Source organism: Sparus aurata, chromosome 12 (assembly GCF_900880675.1).
Source record: "Sparus aurata chromosome 12, fSpaAur1.1, whole genome shotgun sequence".
Classification (NCBI taxonomy): domain Eukaryota; kingdom Metazoa; phylum Chordata; class Actinopteri; order Spariformes; family Sparidae; genus Sparus; species Sparus aurata.
The window spans coordinates 17,716,337-17,730,164 of record NC_044198.1 but is presented as its reverse complement, the minus strand read 5'-3'; the positions used below and the strand labels follow the sequence as shown (position 1 = coordinate 17,730,164).

The 13,828-nt window shown below is 40.9% G+C and overlaps 1 protein-coding gene across 2 annotated transcripts in view; it reads left to right on the top strand.

Moving 5' to 3' along the window:
• Positions 1-12,196, top strand: part of astn2 (astrotactin 2) — a 319,763-nt gene extending 307,567 nt beyond the window's left edge. For both annotated transcript variants that reach the window (XM_030435507.1, XM_030435505.1), the window contains 3 exons: positions 2,089-2,189; positions 2,829-3,012; positions 8,287-12,196. In XM_030435507.1, coding sequence (XP_030291367.1) covers positions 2,089-2,189; positions 2,829-3,012; positions 8,287-8,524 — 523 coding nt within the window. In that variant the 3' untranslated portion in view covers positions 8,525-12,196. The remainder of the gene's footprint in view (positions 1-2,088; positions 2,190-2,828; positions 3,013-8,286) is intronic.
• The last annotated feature ends 1,632 nt before the right edge of the window (positions 12,197-13,828 follow it).

Here is a 13,828-nt window from a genome sequence, read left to right as displayed (position 1 = left end):
ATGTTACAGGTTTAGCTAGTTACACCGAGACCCCCCAAATTGACACTGATTGATGCCGCTGCTCAGATAAGATGTCTCTAGGCTAATTCAGGAGAGCGAAAGGAACTTTGACAAAGGAACCATGGTCGGCAAGTTAAAAGTTCACCCATCATCAGGATGCCATCACTCTCTCTTCCTGCCACCAAAAGGATATTGGTGTCTTAATCCATGCCACCCTTGATCCTTTTTCGGTTTCAGTATGGCCGGTTCCTCCTTGTACCTCTTCTTATTCAGAAGTACACAGATTGGCATTTTGAAAAGGACATGTAAAGGTCATTTGTTGTCTGTTCCCGGTTGTGTGGCCCTACATTACTTGAGATGCATTACATTTTCCCAGTGTGTCTCATCTCCTGTTGCAGTGCCTTGAACTGTTCGCCGTCGCATCGTATCGGGGTACTGAGTGGCCCGGAAAGCTTTCATGGAGCCGAAAAAATTCTGATGCCTGACATTTTCAGAGAGAGGAACTTTTGTCCTTATGGAGTGCTTGGAGTCAGGCCAGACTCCCCTTTACCCCTCTCTCCTCTGCCTTTTTGTGGCAGTGGCTGCATTCATTTTTCAAACATAACTAAACTACACAAACCTTGGCTCCTCGTTAACAAGACATATTCTCAAAAAGTATGATGTCAGTGTATGGTTATATATTATCAAATATAAGCAAGACCTCCATCTTATCAAGCACATTGCCTTGCAAACCTAGGAGAAATACACTATTTAAGTTTTATTTGCCAAATAACCGAGATGCTTTAGCTGGTGTTGGTGATATGTGGGGAGATGGGAGAGGATGCCAGCCCCCTTGTTAGTGAAATGAAAAAAAAATGTGGCCCCCCTGTTGACCTTCCACTGCTCTCCATCTCCCCTGATTTCTATAATTGGCCACCCACAGTCCAGGTCTGGACTGGTCCATTCTATCCTGACCATAAAATTATTAAATTATTGACAGTTGGAGCCATTTTCCAATTGAATTCAATGCAAACCTTTATTTAAACTCGATGAACCATTAAGGTTAAAAATAGGACTAACTGAGGTTAGTCGAAAGGTTAGTGATGGATTGTTTTTTTTAGTGTGCATTGTAGATCATTCCAAGAGTTTGGGGCACTAAAGAAAAAGGCTGACTTTTACAAATTCTGATCGCGAACCGGCACAGCATTTCTAGCATTTACGTCACTAGCAGCCCAGGAAATTCACAGGGCAGTTGCATCCATTATAAATCATTCTACGTGTAGCCACTCAGCCAATCAAATTCGGGCATTGCGCCATTCCAGTCAGGAGATTCAGATGAATATACACACACGAGGAGATGAGTCGGTGAAATGAGTGAGCAGGAGAAAGGCAATTTCACACGATGTACTCTGAACTGAGAGCGAAAATAGAGCTTTAATCAACAGACTCTTACATGTTCGTTCTTCTGTACTGTACTGTAGTCTCATATGAGACTGAGGCAATTACTAAAAGTAACTGTGATGTGAGCGACAAAGGACAGTGAATCTCTCGAGCAAACACGCATTCATGCACTGTTAATATGCTCTCAAGTCCTGCTGAGAGCACAGGAAAATGAAATATATTTAAATTTTTGTGGCCCTCTTTCTCTCAGCTTCTTCTTGGATCAATATTTTTTAAGTTGGGAAGGGGGTTACAAAATCAAAGCCATTTGAAAGGCTGTGTCAGCACATCCAAAGGCTTGTTATGCCAATCATTTGTGCATTTGGAGTTTTAAAGGAGACCTATTATGCTTTTTTTTGGTATTTTTCCTTTCCTTCAGTGAGTTTTATAGTTTTCTTGTGCATGTAAAAAGGTCTTGAAAGTTAAAAAAGCCCATGGCCCGCTCCAACAGGAGCTCTTCTCTCCCACGGAAAACTCTCCTCCTGAATTGCCTGCAAATGCCTCCTCAGCAGTCCCTCCTTTGAATTCTGTGACTTTCTTGACATTACACTACGTCACCATGTCACACATTTGCATAACTTATGCCTATATAACCTCTCACTTTACAGTTACCTGGTCTTGGGCTGTTCACAACTAATGAATGTGCTTCTGTTCTGTTGTCACTTTCAGGTTTACCCTCTACGCACTGGATAGCCGCGGCAGCCACTCCGAGTCGAGCTTCGTGTCAGTGCGAACATCTTGTCCAATGGTGGATGACAGCCGAGCCGAAGGTACTCGCACTACTCCACCTTTTTGATTTTGTCCTGCTTCTTTTATATTTCCGTCCCTTACATCCATTCACATAAAAACATTTTACCTAAGTGGTTACCCGCTGTGTTCATACATCGCTCAAACCTCCACAGAACCCCGTACATGTACGGTTTTTGACATTGTGCTCCGTCATTGAACTCAAAGATGCTGTTTTTTATCCAATTACGTAAAGAAATATAAACACAACAGTTCCCTTTTAGTAGCATGTTTCAGCTAAAGTTGCCAGGATTGATCACAACACTTAATAACTATCGCAGTGTGCCCATACTTGATGACATATTGCGGTTACTTGAACAAGCTGCAGCAAAATGCAAAAGGGCACTCCACCGATGTCCCATGTCGAATTCAATTAAGTCATCATGGTGGCTTTGCAAGGCAGGGAGGGTCTGACGACAGAGTGCATTGCAAAGCATTGTTGGAAGCGTATTTTGAGCTTGATTTTCACCATCTGTCCATCAGCCTTATGAAATGCAATACCAAATCACTGAAATTCTCGAACATATCACTGTCACACACTTTTACCTGCTTATTTTCTCTCCTCACTCGTGTTAAATCCCTTCCTTCTCCCTCCAAAATCTGTGTATCTTTCTGTCTCACAGAGATAGCAGACAAGGTGTACAACTTGTACAATGGCTACACGAGTGGCAAGGAGCAGCAGATGGCCTACAACACGCTGATGGAGATCCCTCCTCCGCTGCTCTACAGAGTCCAGCACCACTACAATTCCCACTACGAAAAGTTTGGAGACTTCGTCTGGCGGAGCGAGGACGAGCTGGGCCCCAGGTGAGGAGACCCAGACAATAGCACGTTTTTCTCACTGCGGGCTGAGAAGATGCTTAGAATATTTCTAATTGTCGTCTCAGGCGGTTGTTTTCTCTTCTCGAGTTGTCCTCATCCGTCTCCTGGCTGCCGCTATTTATCCCCAAGTGTCCGTGCCATCTTGTTTGATGACGCTGTTGAGGATCAATTACAGTCATCTTGAGGTTTCTTACATAACAAAAAAAAAAGCCAAGGCTGCCTGAGCCGGTGCTGCCAGATTCAGACCATGCAGTCATTTCTCATGGCATTGTCTGCACCCCCTCTGAGCAGGAGCACCATTGCACAACTCCTTTCTCCCCCCTCCCCTCCCCCTTTCCGCCTGTTTCCAAAGCGTTTCTACTGGAAAGCAAGTGGGCAAGGTCACCGTGAAAACTCTGGGGTTACAGTCGCTCCTCGCATTACCATGGTGATGCCAAAACAGCGTTTGACGGCCAAGCCAAACACTAAATTTGATAGTCCGCTAACACTAACTCGACTTCCAACTCCATTTCCTCTTCTCTCTCATAAAAAAAAGAGCTACTCCGCGTCCACAACATGCCACCCCGACATCCCCTCATCCATGACCCTCTTAATGGGGGACACCCCCATTGATAGTTTACTGTGTGAACAGACACCGACACATTACGACAGCGTGGGGACAAAGGAGGCCTAAAAAGCTGCGAGGGAGGAAGTGCAAACAATCCTTTTTTTTCTTTTTTAAGAACAGAAACATTCAGGTATGAGAGTCTGACGAGGCAGCCGGACCCAGCACCGATGATAGCAACTCGAGATCTAAAGTTACGGACCGATGTTTTGGTTTGTCCACCCCCACTGCCTGGCAGCACTCCTTTTTAAAGCCATAAATAATATAATAACTGTGGAATAACTTTGGTCTGTAGGACGATTGTGCTTGTCTCTGATTGGTGAAGAGGGGGTGGGAGGCACGGGTTTGGCCATTGAGACTTTAATATGGGGGGGGGGGTATTGGGGTGGTCGGATGGGCGAGTTTGTGTGTGGGCAGCTGTGTGTGCGTGTGGAGGTGGGGATGTGGCGGCGGCGGGGGGTTGGATGAGCGAGCGCGGATTATTTACTGCCTGAAGTTGGCAGGGTTGAGCCTCGTTGGGGTAATTTACAAGCAGGCTCTATTGGTGGTGCCTTTTAAAAGTTAACAGAATGGCCAAGTGAAACGTAAGCACAGTCGGCACCCCCCCCCCAGGAGCCGAGGATCCCAGGAGCCCCCCCAGATGTCCACCGATACTGTTGCCGCTCCACACTGGCTTCTTTCATAATTGTATTGTTCTCTGGAAATGCTGTGATACGTGGCTTTTTTTAAAATTCTTTCTTTTTTAAAAAAAGAAAAAAAAACGTTTCTGTAAACACAACTATTATCTTGTACTGCAGTGTACTCTTTCTATTTCCACACAGCAGTCTCTTTGATTTGATGTTGTTTTTAGTTCTGGGCAGTATTCCCCTGACGCCGTGTTCATGTCATAATCAATTACCCAGGACGCAGTTGCTTAAAATCTCACCGAGCCAAATCTTTGACTTGAGCAGCTGCAAAATGAAAGGTTACGCAGAAAAAATATTTTTAATGTGCCCTTTTTTTTCATAGTTTCCTTGTTTGTCATTATGGATCACGTTTAATGTGTTTAATTTGTGCCACACTAACACGCTCGCAAGCCTCGCTTGATTATGTGTTTGGTATTCTGTTGTTTCAGACGTAAGAATTTAAGGGAAATGAGAAAATGTCCCCCCCCCTTCAGCAAATAAGTGAAAAGGATGTCTGTGCTCCTTGCTTAACTAAAGACAGATGTTGATGCTCAGCAGACACTGCTTTTCAAAACAAATGGAATTTTGCCCTTCGCCGCGTGTGTTTTCCTCATTTTAGTACCCATATGAGCTTAACAACCTTGAATGCTCATACTCTATGAGTATTCTCTAGGTGTGCTTCTGTTTTGCAAGTACAGAAGAGGTGTGCGTGTGTGTGTGTGTGTGTGTGTGTGTGTGTGTGTGAGGCATCTTTTCTAAATTAAAGGTGACCTGACATATGGCTCCTTCATGTCGTAAACAGCAGCTCCAGACTCCGGACCCGGGGACAAGAAATTCTTAGTTTCACTCACTCTAGACAGCTGCCCTCTGGTGTAGCGTTCAACAGAATCGGTATCGGACAGTTTCAAAATGCAATTTCACGTGGCGGTGTTAACACACACCGACAGTCCCGTCAGAGTGACAGGGGGGAACACAGTTGCAATTCTTTTCGAATCTTGTAACATTTGAAGCTGAGCTTTTTGTCCGGCCACAAAGCCAGCAGAGGTGGAAGTGAGGTCACAATGCCACATTCGTCTGTTTTTCTTTCTTTTCTTTTTATTATTGGTTGACTTTGTGGCAACAAATGTGTTCATAAAGATCAGGTGCCTCAGTAAATTTTAGAGGTGCCCTTTTTTTTCCCTCACTCAAAAAAACATGTCTAATTATGAACAGGCTTTTCTTTTTTTGTTGTTGTTGTTGCTTTTTTTTGGCAGCACTACACACTTTGAGTGCTGTTGTGCAACACACAGACACACAAACCAGAACTCACCTCTCCAAAGTTTCATAAACTACTGTGACTGATCCAAATGTATCATCCAGTGCATGTTTGAATCATTAAAGATGCTCTATGTAACAATTTGTAACCATTTACAGCAATTAATCACTTGTTTACTGGCCAAATTTGAGCACTGTTACTTGACCTTCTACCTCTCTCTCCAAGACCATATTTACGAGGCGGCCATTTTGCTCTGGTATCAGGCTCAGGTTGGGAGGCTCAAATGTTGTACCGCTGTATTTCAAGCTGCAGGTTGTATAACAAGGAATCTGAAAAAAAATCATTTCACCATTTCCTAATTGACCGGCAACTTAAAGCTGCAGTCTGGAGTTTTGAGAAAAAAGTCGACTTAGCCAGAATATTTGAATGATACAGCTCCCAGGTCCCTCCTTCTTCCTCTCTGCTGCTGCAGCCTTGCCTTCAAAGCGCCTCCCCACAGAGGAGCCTGCTGTGCACGAGCAGGCTTGTAACCACTGCTCTGTTCTATTTCTGACCAATACAACTAAATAACAATGACGAGTGCCTCATGCCAAGTCACTGTAGATATCCCGAGTAACAAACACTTCTCCTCACATCGCTGTAGACGAAGTTACCGGCTAATCATTCAGGTAATCATCATCACCATGCTGCCTTTCTGAAGCATGAGTAACATTATTTCTCTAAACCAATTCAACCACTTCAGAGCGTCCTGAACACAAACTAACGTTATTATAACTGCCCGGTCACTTGAAAGACACTTCTGCTAACCAGTGGCCATAAAGACAGAGCTAAACACCGAAGTTAGCATACAAGCTAACAAGCTAGCTTTAGCAGCAAGCTACGTAGCTCGACTGCAACCTCGTACGGCCATATGCGTTATTGTGAATATTACTGTAACCGACGCCACCATAGCCTTGTGGATAAAACATAGTATTAAACATGTATAAAGCAGGGTTCCTTTCTTGTCCAGCAGAAAAGCAGCTAACTCTGCGTCGCTCTTGAGTCCTTACCAATACCCCAGCTCCCTACACAGCTGAAATGACGCTCTGATATTTCTCCTTGTTTTCTCTGTGGCTTGGTCCAATTCTTTCTTTTTACACTGCTTTTCTTTGTCAATCTTCTTATTTCTTCTCTTTGACATGGGCAATGGTGGGGCCTTTTTTGGCTCTGTTGTTGTCGGTTCTCCGCCATTGTTTATAATTTGGGCATGAACGTATCTGACCAGGTAAGAGCAGGCACTGCACCTGTGTGGGGGAGGGGCACTGCCAGGTATGCACGTGAGGGAGGGGGGCTGCCAGCAGCGTATGCATGAGAGTGGTTGACACTTCTCAGACACTCTCCTTGGCTCTGATTGGTTGTATTTTGCCAGAAGCGGTAGATTCTTGCAAATCAAATTACAGCCACTGGGTGGAACCACAGACAGTGGATTTTTACACAGCTGACCTGTATCTTATTCTACTGTCAGATCATAACGACAATTTTAGCAAATATAACACAAAAAAAGCTACAGACTATAGCTTTTAAAGACAACGGATATTGGAAATCTAGAGGGACATCGGGCTGCATTTGAAGGTGAAACCAGATATTTGCTAACCTGTTAGGACCGTTAGATAACAGCTAACGTTAGCATTCAGCTGTTTCCTAGCTAACATTATCGCATGATAGTGATATGACAGGAAAGGTGTAAGTTAATTGTGGAATATCCCAGACCTATAGGCAAAACACACAGGATGTAATCAAACTGTAGTGATCACTAGAAAGCAGTTGAATGCTAACATTAGCCAATGGGTTACAGATATGTTGTTTTACCTTGAAATACGGCCCGATGACCCTCCACATTTTCAAAATCTATCATCTTCTCAGTTGACAATCAATCAGGAAGTCGTGAAATTATAGCAATTTGTCAGATTCCCTGCATTCATGCATGCGATCTGGAACACAGCAGCGTGACATTATCCCAGAGTTTCAGCTGAATTTCAACCTGAGCTTGACGGCAGTGGAAAATACCGTCTGTACAAGCCTGTGGATGTTTGTTAAGTTGTTTAATTCCGCTGGAGTGTGGATTTCTTAAGGACCCAGGTCGATTAGTAAACATTAAACAGTAGCTAATATTAGCTTAGAAATAGAGTCCGCTAACATAAACGAGTTCCATGGAGTCTCCACAACAAAACACTGTTACAGCCTTCTCCTTAAACAGTAAAAGGCAGCTGGGGATAACATAAAATTGCTCAGTTCAGCTCGTCCCATATAATCCAAGTCTTCGAATGATCCCAAATTGATTTGAAAAGACAATATTATTGACCCTTGAGGCACAGTTGAGCTCAGGGACCCACTGCAGGCGGGGTGCAGGCTAGCACTTTTAGCCGAGCAGCTACAATAAAGATTTTGGTATGAAAGCTGAGTAATTTTTATTTTTTATTTTTTATTTTTTGGAAAATTGGAATCCCGGGGTCTGGGATAAGCTAAATGGAACCATTTAGCTTTTTTTTCGGTTCTTTTTTTCCCTACATTTTAAAACAAGTAGATAATTACCAAATCACTTTATTTGGGGGTGAATTTATCCTTTAATCTGTTCCTGCATCTGAATGGGTTCTAACCTTAACCCTTACTTGAAATTGAGATAAAATGTACTGATGATTGGTTTGATTTAACTGAATTCAACTGATGAACTTTATTCTCATCTTCTCCTCCACTAGAAAAGCCAATCTGATACTGCACAGGGTGGAGAAAATTAGCCACTACTGCCGGTCCCTCCTGCGAAGCACCCACATCCAGAGTCGCACCGACACCATGGCGTACGTCTACTGCCGGAGCGAAGAGGGTCGGCCCACCACTAACACACGGCACGGCTCTTTACACGAAAGCCGCACCACCTGCATGGAAAAGCTCATTTCTGTACAGCGCAACACATACAGCAACACCAAACTCCGATGAGACGAGATGAGTGTTGCTCTCTCTTTTTTTTTCTCGTCCTGCAAAAATGACATCAGCGATTGATGTACCCGGTCGGTCACCCTCTCAAGCAAGCGTCTCTCAAGTGATCAGTGGCTTTTTTTCGAAAAAAAACAAAACAAAACAAGAGAGCCTAAAAAAAACCTCAGAATTCACTGGACGTCGTGTTCGAAAGCTACCGAAAAAAACATATTTTTGTGTGGCCTACTTTTAATATAAGAGAGAAGACGACGAAGAAAAGAGGAAAAAAACAAACTTGGAGCGAACATTTTTCTCAACTGCAAAATGCCAGTGATTGCACATATCAAACAAAAAACTTGCAGAGTGAACATGTAAATTATCATTCAGCCAAGACGAAGAAAAAAAACGGCTGGCTTAAATACTTTTGAATGTAATATTGTAGCTCCTTTTCGGTGCTTCGAAGCTTACCTGGAACACTTAATATGAGAGGAAAAAAAATGGAAAAAATAATCGCATAACTTATTTGCCTTTACTACCTTCATTTGAAAGGAGATATTGAAATGTGTTAAAGCCATCTGAAAATCATTTTTATTGTTTGTTTGTTTGGTTATTTTTTCTAATTCACATTGCTTAGAGAATTAAAGCTTTTGCCTCATGAATTAAAAATCAGTAAGCGAGAAGAACCACGTAGTTAGTCTTGTATTACAATTTGATAAATGCAGTCGGAATCGCAAAAAGGCTTAGTGTGGTAACAGGATTGACGAACAGGCCTGCTGAAGTTATGCAAAGAGTGTCATTCATGGACTTAAGATTCAGCACTGATTCCACTGCTGAAATCAATTCTGTCATCATCCCTCTTTTTTAATGCCACAAAATAAATATAATTGGGGAAAATTAACTAATTTCAAGGACAAGGTCTCAGACCCTCACATAGTAGATTATGCAAGAAAAAAAAAGGAAAAGAAAAAAATCCAATGCTTTTACCACACTGAAGTCTAAAGTAAATACTTAATTTGTTGGGTTTTGGTAGGTGACTTTACAGAACATGCTGATACTGATGGAAATTAAGAAATCATCATCTAGCTACATGTAATGATTCTGGCAAGACCACTTCATATGCTTTTAATGTAATAAAGTACAACTTTCCTGCAGAACGTGACTTTTGTCATTAGATGTCATCAGTTGACAAGCTCTGTATTAAAATTAAAAAGAGATCTGCTGGAACAGTCGAATACGAGGCGCAGTGTTAGACGTGACAAAACTCACTATATGGTAACAAGATGGTCAAACAAGTGACCAAAAATCAGAGCTAGAACGGAACATACCGAGAGCATCTTTCAAAAGTTCTCCCCCCCACCCCCCAGGACAGAAGTGTGCTCATATTTATGTGCGCTTTTGGAGAATGTGGCAGGATAATTTTGAGGAACAGTTTCTGGTGCCCCGAATAATAAGTGTCGAGCCGACTGTAAACATGTGGTACCGTCCACAGAAATGTGAAGAATCAATGGTTTTTAGGGATCCCCATGGTCCTTTTTTTTAAACCTCATAACTTCGAGTCCAATGTCATATCTTTAAAGCCATGGATATTGTTTTAATGACGATAAACAATGCCTTTTTTTAATACTTTCATCTCATGTTATATGAATTGTAATAATAAATTATTATATTGTAAATTTTAAATTGTAAAAAAAAAAAAAAAGAAGACATATGTATTATTATGTGGCTTTGATTGTCTTTTTCTGAAGAATGTGAAATATTAAAAATGTATATAAAATCAAAAAGTTTTCTTTCATCGCAACAGTAGAACCGTTAAAAATAAAGCTGATTGGCTGATGTTTAGCTCAGTTGGTAGCGCTGGCATCCTGTGTACAGAGGTTTTGTCCTCGCTGCAGCAGCCCAGGTTCGATTCCTGGCCTTTGCTGCGTTTCACTCACCCTGTTTCCTGTCATAACTCAATCCTGTCAATAGAGGCCAAAAGAAAAATTTTAAAAAACACATGAGCTGAACCTATTTCAACATCACGAATTATTTCCTGTGAAGCTTTACAGTTGTTCTGAATATTAATGGCTATTTTCCCACCCATATAGCAAAGGTTTTTAATTCACCATTGAGATATTGATCAAAAGGTTGACATGAGGTAGGTTTTTTTTCAAAATGAGAACTGTGAAACAACCATTTCCATGCAAGCTGTTTGGTTTAGTTGACAGAGAAGACAAAATAATTTAAAAGTAAACTACAAAACTACAATAATCTTAAACAGAATATGAAATATAAAACATTTGTTAGTAACAAATGTTGATATCAGTTATTACCATTATTTGTTATATAAATGGTCACCTAAATTACCTTTTGTAATGTGGTCGAACTTGCTAACATTACCTAACATTAGCATTTGGATACAGATAACCATTAACCTGATAGTGAAATCTAGTCTAATTGTGTCTGTTACCGGCAAATACCAACCTTCCGCTTAACACCAAGATGGTTCAGCATGGCGTCTCTTACTCTGCACAATTTGTTGAAAAGTGGTACATTTGAAAATCTGTAGTAAAACCCTTGAATTCAAATGCACATCAGTTAGCTATAATAGATAGATAGATAGATAGATAGATAGATAGATAGATAGATGCGGTCAAACTAGTACAGTTATTTATGTAAGTTCTTGTAACTGTATTATTACATGATCAACTATGACATACAAACAGATGATCGTCTGTCAAAAGAACATAAAGGTTTCATCTGAGTAGTTTTGTCCTTCACATAAGAAACGAAACATTTAATCATCGTCACTTCATTTGAATGGAAAACATTTTGTGGGATTCTTTTTCTCAACAGTATAATTTGAGCTGTGCAATCTCACCTCCTTTGAGAATGCTGGGAGCTTCTTACATAACTTTCACCAGGCGTGTTTCACAATGGTGAGTGAAAGAATGTTAAGTGACAATAGTGTATTTTAAATAGCTTCTGCACATGACGGCCCTCATTGCAAAGTGTTTTTATTTCGTATGATTACAATTTAATGTTTTTTTTGTGAGGAATTCAGAATCCACCTGAGGAGCCTTGTGGTCCGACACAACCCGCAAGATTGTATGCAAGGGGGTCATGGGTGGTGTCGAGTCCCCACACTCAGTCCTCACACTCAGTCCCCATTTTTCCACCTACTGGATGCTCTTTATCTCTATTTTATTTCATTCTTTTCTATTGTATTTATATTGTAAAAAAAAAAGTACCTTATCTTAAAATCTGTATTTATCTTCATGTCTTTTTAATGATGTGCCTTCTCAGGGCTGCCCTGCGACACAAAAAGATATCTCAGCTGCCTTTCAGCAATTCAGAGAGGCCGAGGGAGGATGGTAGAAAGAAAAGGAACAACCTCAATAAGTACAAGAACAAGTATTGTTGAGATATTGCATTTCACTGAGTCTTTCATTTGCAATTCATGCCCAGATATTATATTTCCCTTTATGCCTTTGTCTTATTATATAGACCAAGGCACATGAAATCCTTTTGTTAGTAAATATTTTGTACATTTGATTTGGACCTACTGCTATTTACTTGTTAGAAATGTTGATGAGAAGACTTGATTTCATTTTCCTACATGAAAGCAAACGTTTTTCGTGAACTGTACTTACATGGTTAGAGCGATATCGTGTTGCACAAGTGTTGTGTAAATAAAGGAAATGTCATTATGAGGTCTGGTTTCTGGTAGTTAAATCATGTAACAGTGTTTCGACATATTGGAACCTCGGTCTGCACCGAAGAGCAACTCTTCAGCACATCGACACTCACACTGCCTGAATAATTGTCACAGTGTGTGAGTTAATAGCCCGTCTGATACCCGATACTCCCACACTTCCTTGTTTAATCTTGACTGCTCGTCCTGTGGTGTGTTTGCGTCATATCAGAAGAAACCGAAGAATGGGATGTTGTTGCCACAACTTGAAAGTGTTAACACATGTTGGAACACCCACATCCAGAACCAATTGTGTTCATGACTTCGAAATCAATAAACTGCTGCACATACTGTTAACTTTTGATACATGGTAAAAGTTGAAAAAACATCAAAACAAATGTCTTTTGATAACTGAAGTGTTACTATACAATGTTAACTGTCAGCGGATAATAATTATTTTGGGTTTTTTTTTAAGTAACTGAATGTTGTTAAATCCTCTTATATGTTATACTCTAAGATTTTTTTGTATTTTGTCTTCCTGGTTTTTAGTGTGTCTATCTTGTTAGATTGTTAGAACTACAACTTGAGTGTTATTCCATTCCAATGTTAGCCATGCTAACGGCTCTAGGGGTGGCTGTGTTGGTCTCTTGGTGACTTGTTCAACCATTTGGACAAAAATCAACATTGATCGGTGGGATTGCCATTAAAATGCTCTCCATTGGGCACTGTTTAGCTCTGTTGGTAGAGCAGGCGTCCCATGTACAGAGGATTTGTCCATGCAGTCCTGCAGTGACCCTGGGTTTGAATCCCGGCCTGGTGTCCTTTGCTGCGTGTCACTCTCTCATTCTGTTTCCTGTCATATCTTAAACAGTCCTGTCAATAAAGCCATATAAAGGCTGAAAAAGTAATAAAAATAAATAAAAAATCTCCTCCAAGAAGCCACTGATTTTGGGTTTCACTTGATTTTTCATCAAGCACCAAAATGGTTCTGACATTTTTTTTTTTTTACATCCACCAAGGAGGTTTATGTTTCATGTGCTCGTCTGCTGGTTTCTTGCTTGGTTGGTTGGTTGGTTGGCTTGTCAGCAGGATTACACAAAAACCCTCTGAAATTATTTCCACAAAAAAATTTGGATGGAGTCTCGGCCCAGAAACAGACCCATTATCTTTTGGTGCGGATGGAGTGATGGATCCAGGAATTATTTTTTTTCTCACTTTCTTTAACATTTAACATTTTTCAAATTTTTTTGTTAATTTCCCAAAAATAATGCAAAGATCTTGATGAAAAAATCAGGTGTATTTTGATGTCTATATCTAAGAGAGAGTACAAAGGGGGACTGTTGGACATAAGAAGAGGTATGCACTCTACTCTGCCATTTTAGTCGGATGGATCCGGTAGACAGTTCAATAATCCAACGAAAAGAAATCAACAATGCAACTCAGCCACTGAGTGACATCACTGGAGGTAATTTATCAGCTGACATGCAGCTTCCTCTGGTGTCGTAAAAGGCTTAATACTACTTTTTTTCACATATGCAGTAGTGGCCCCCCCCAATACCTGTTAAGTACACTTGAATGTGTAAAATTGTAACTATACCTTTAATTCTAATATGCATGTCTGGCACAGGTCATACATGTTAAGTGTTAATAGT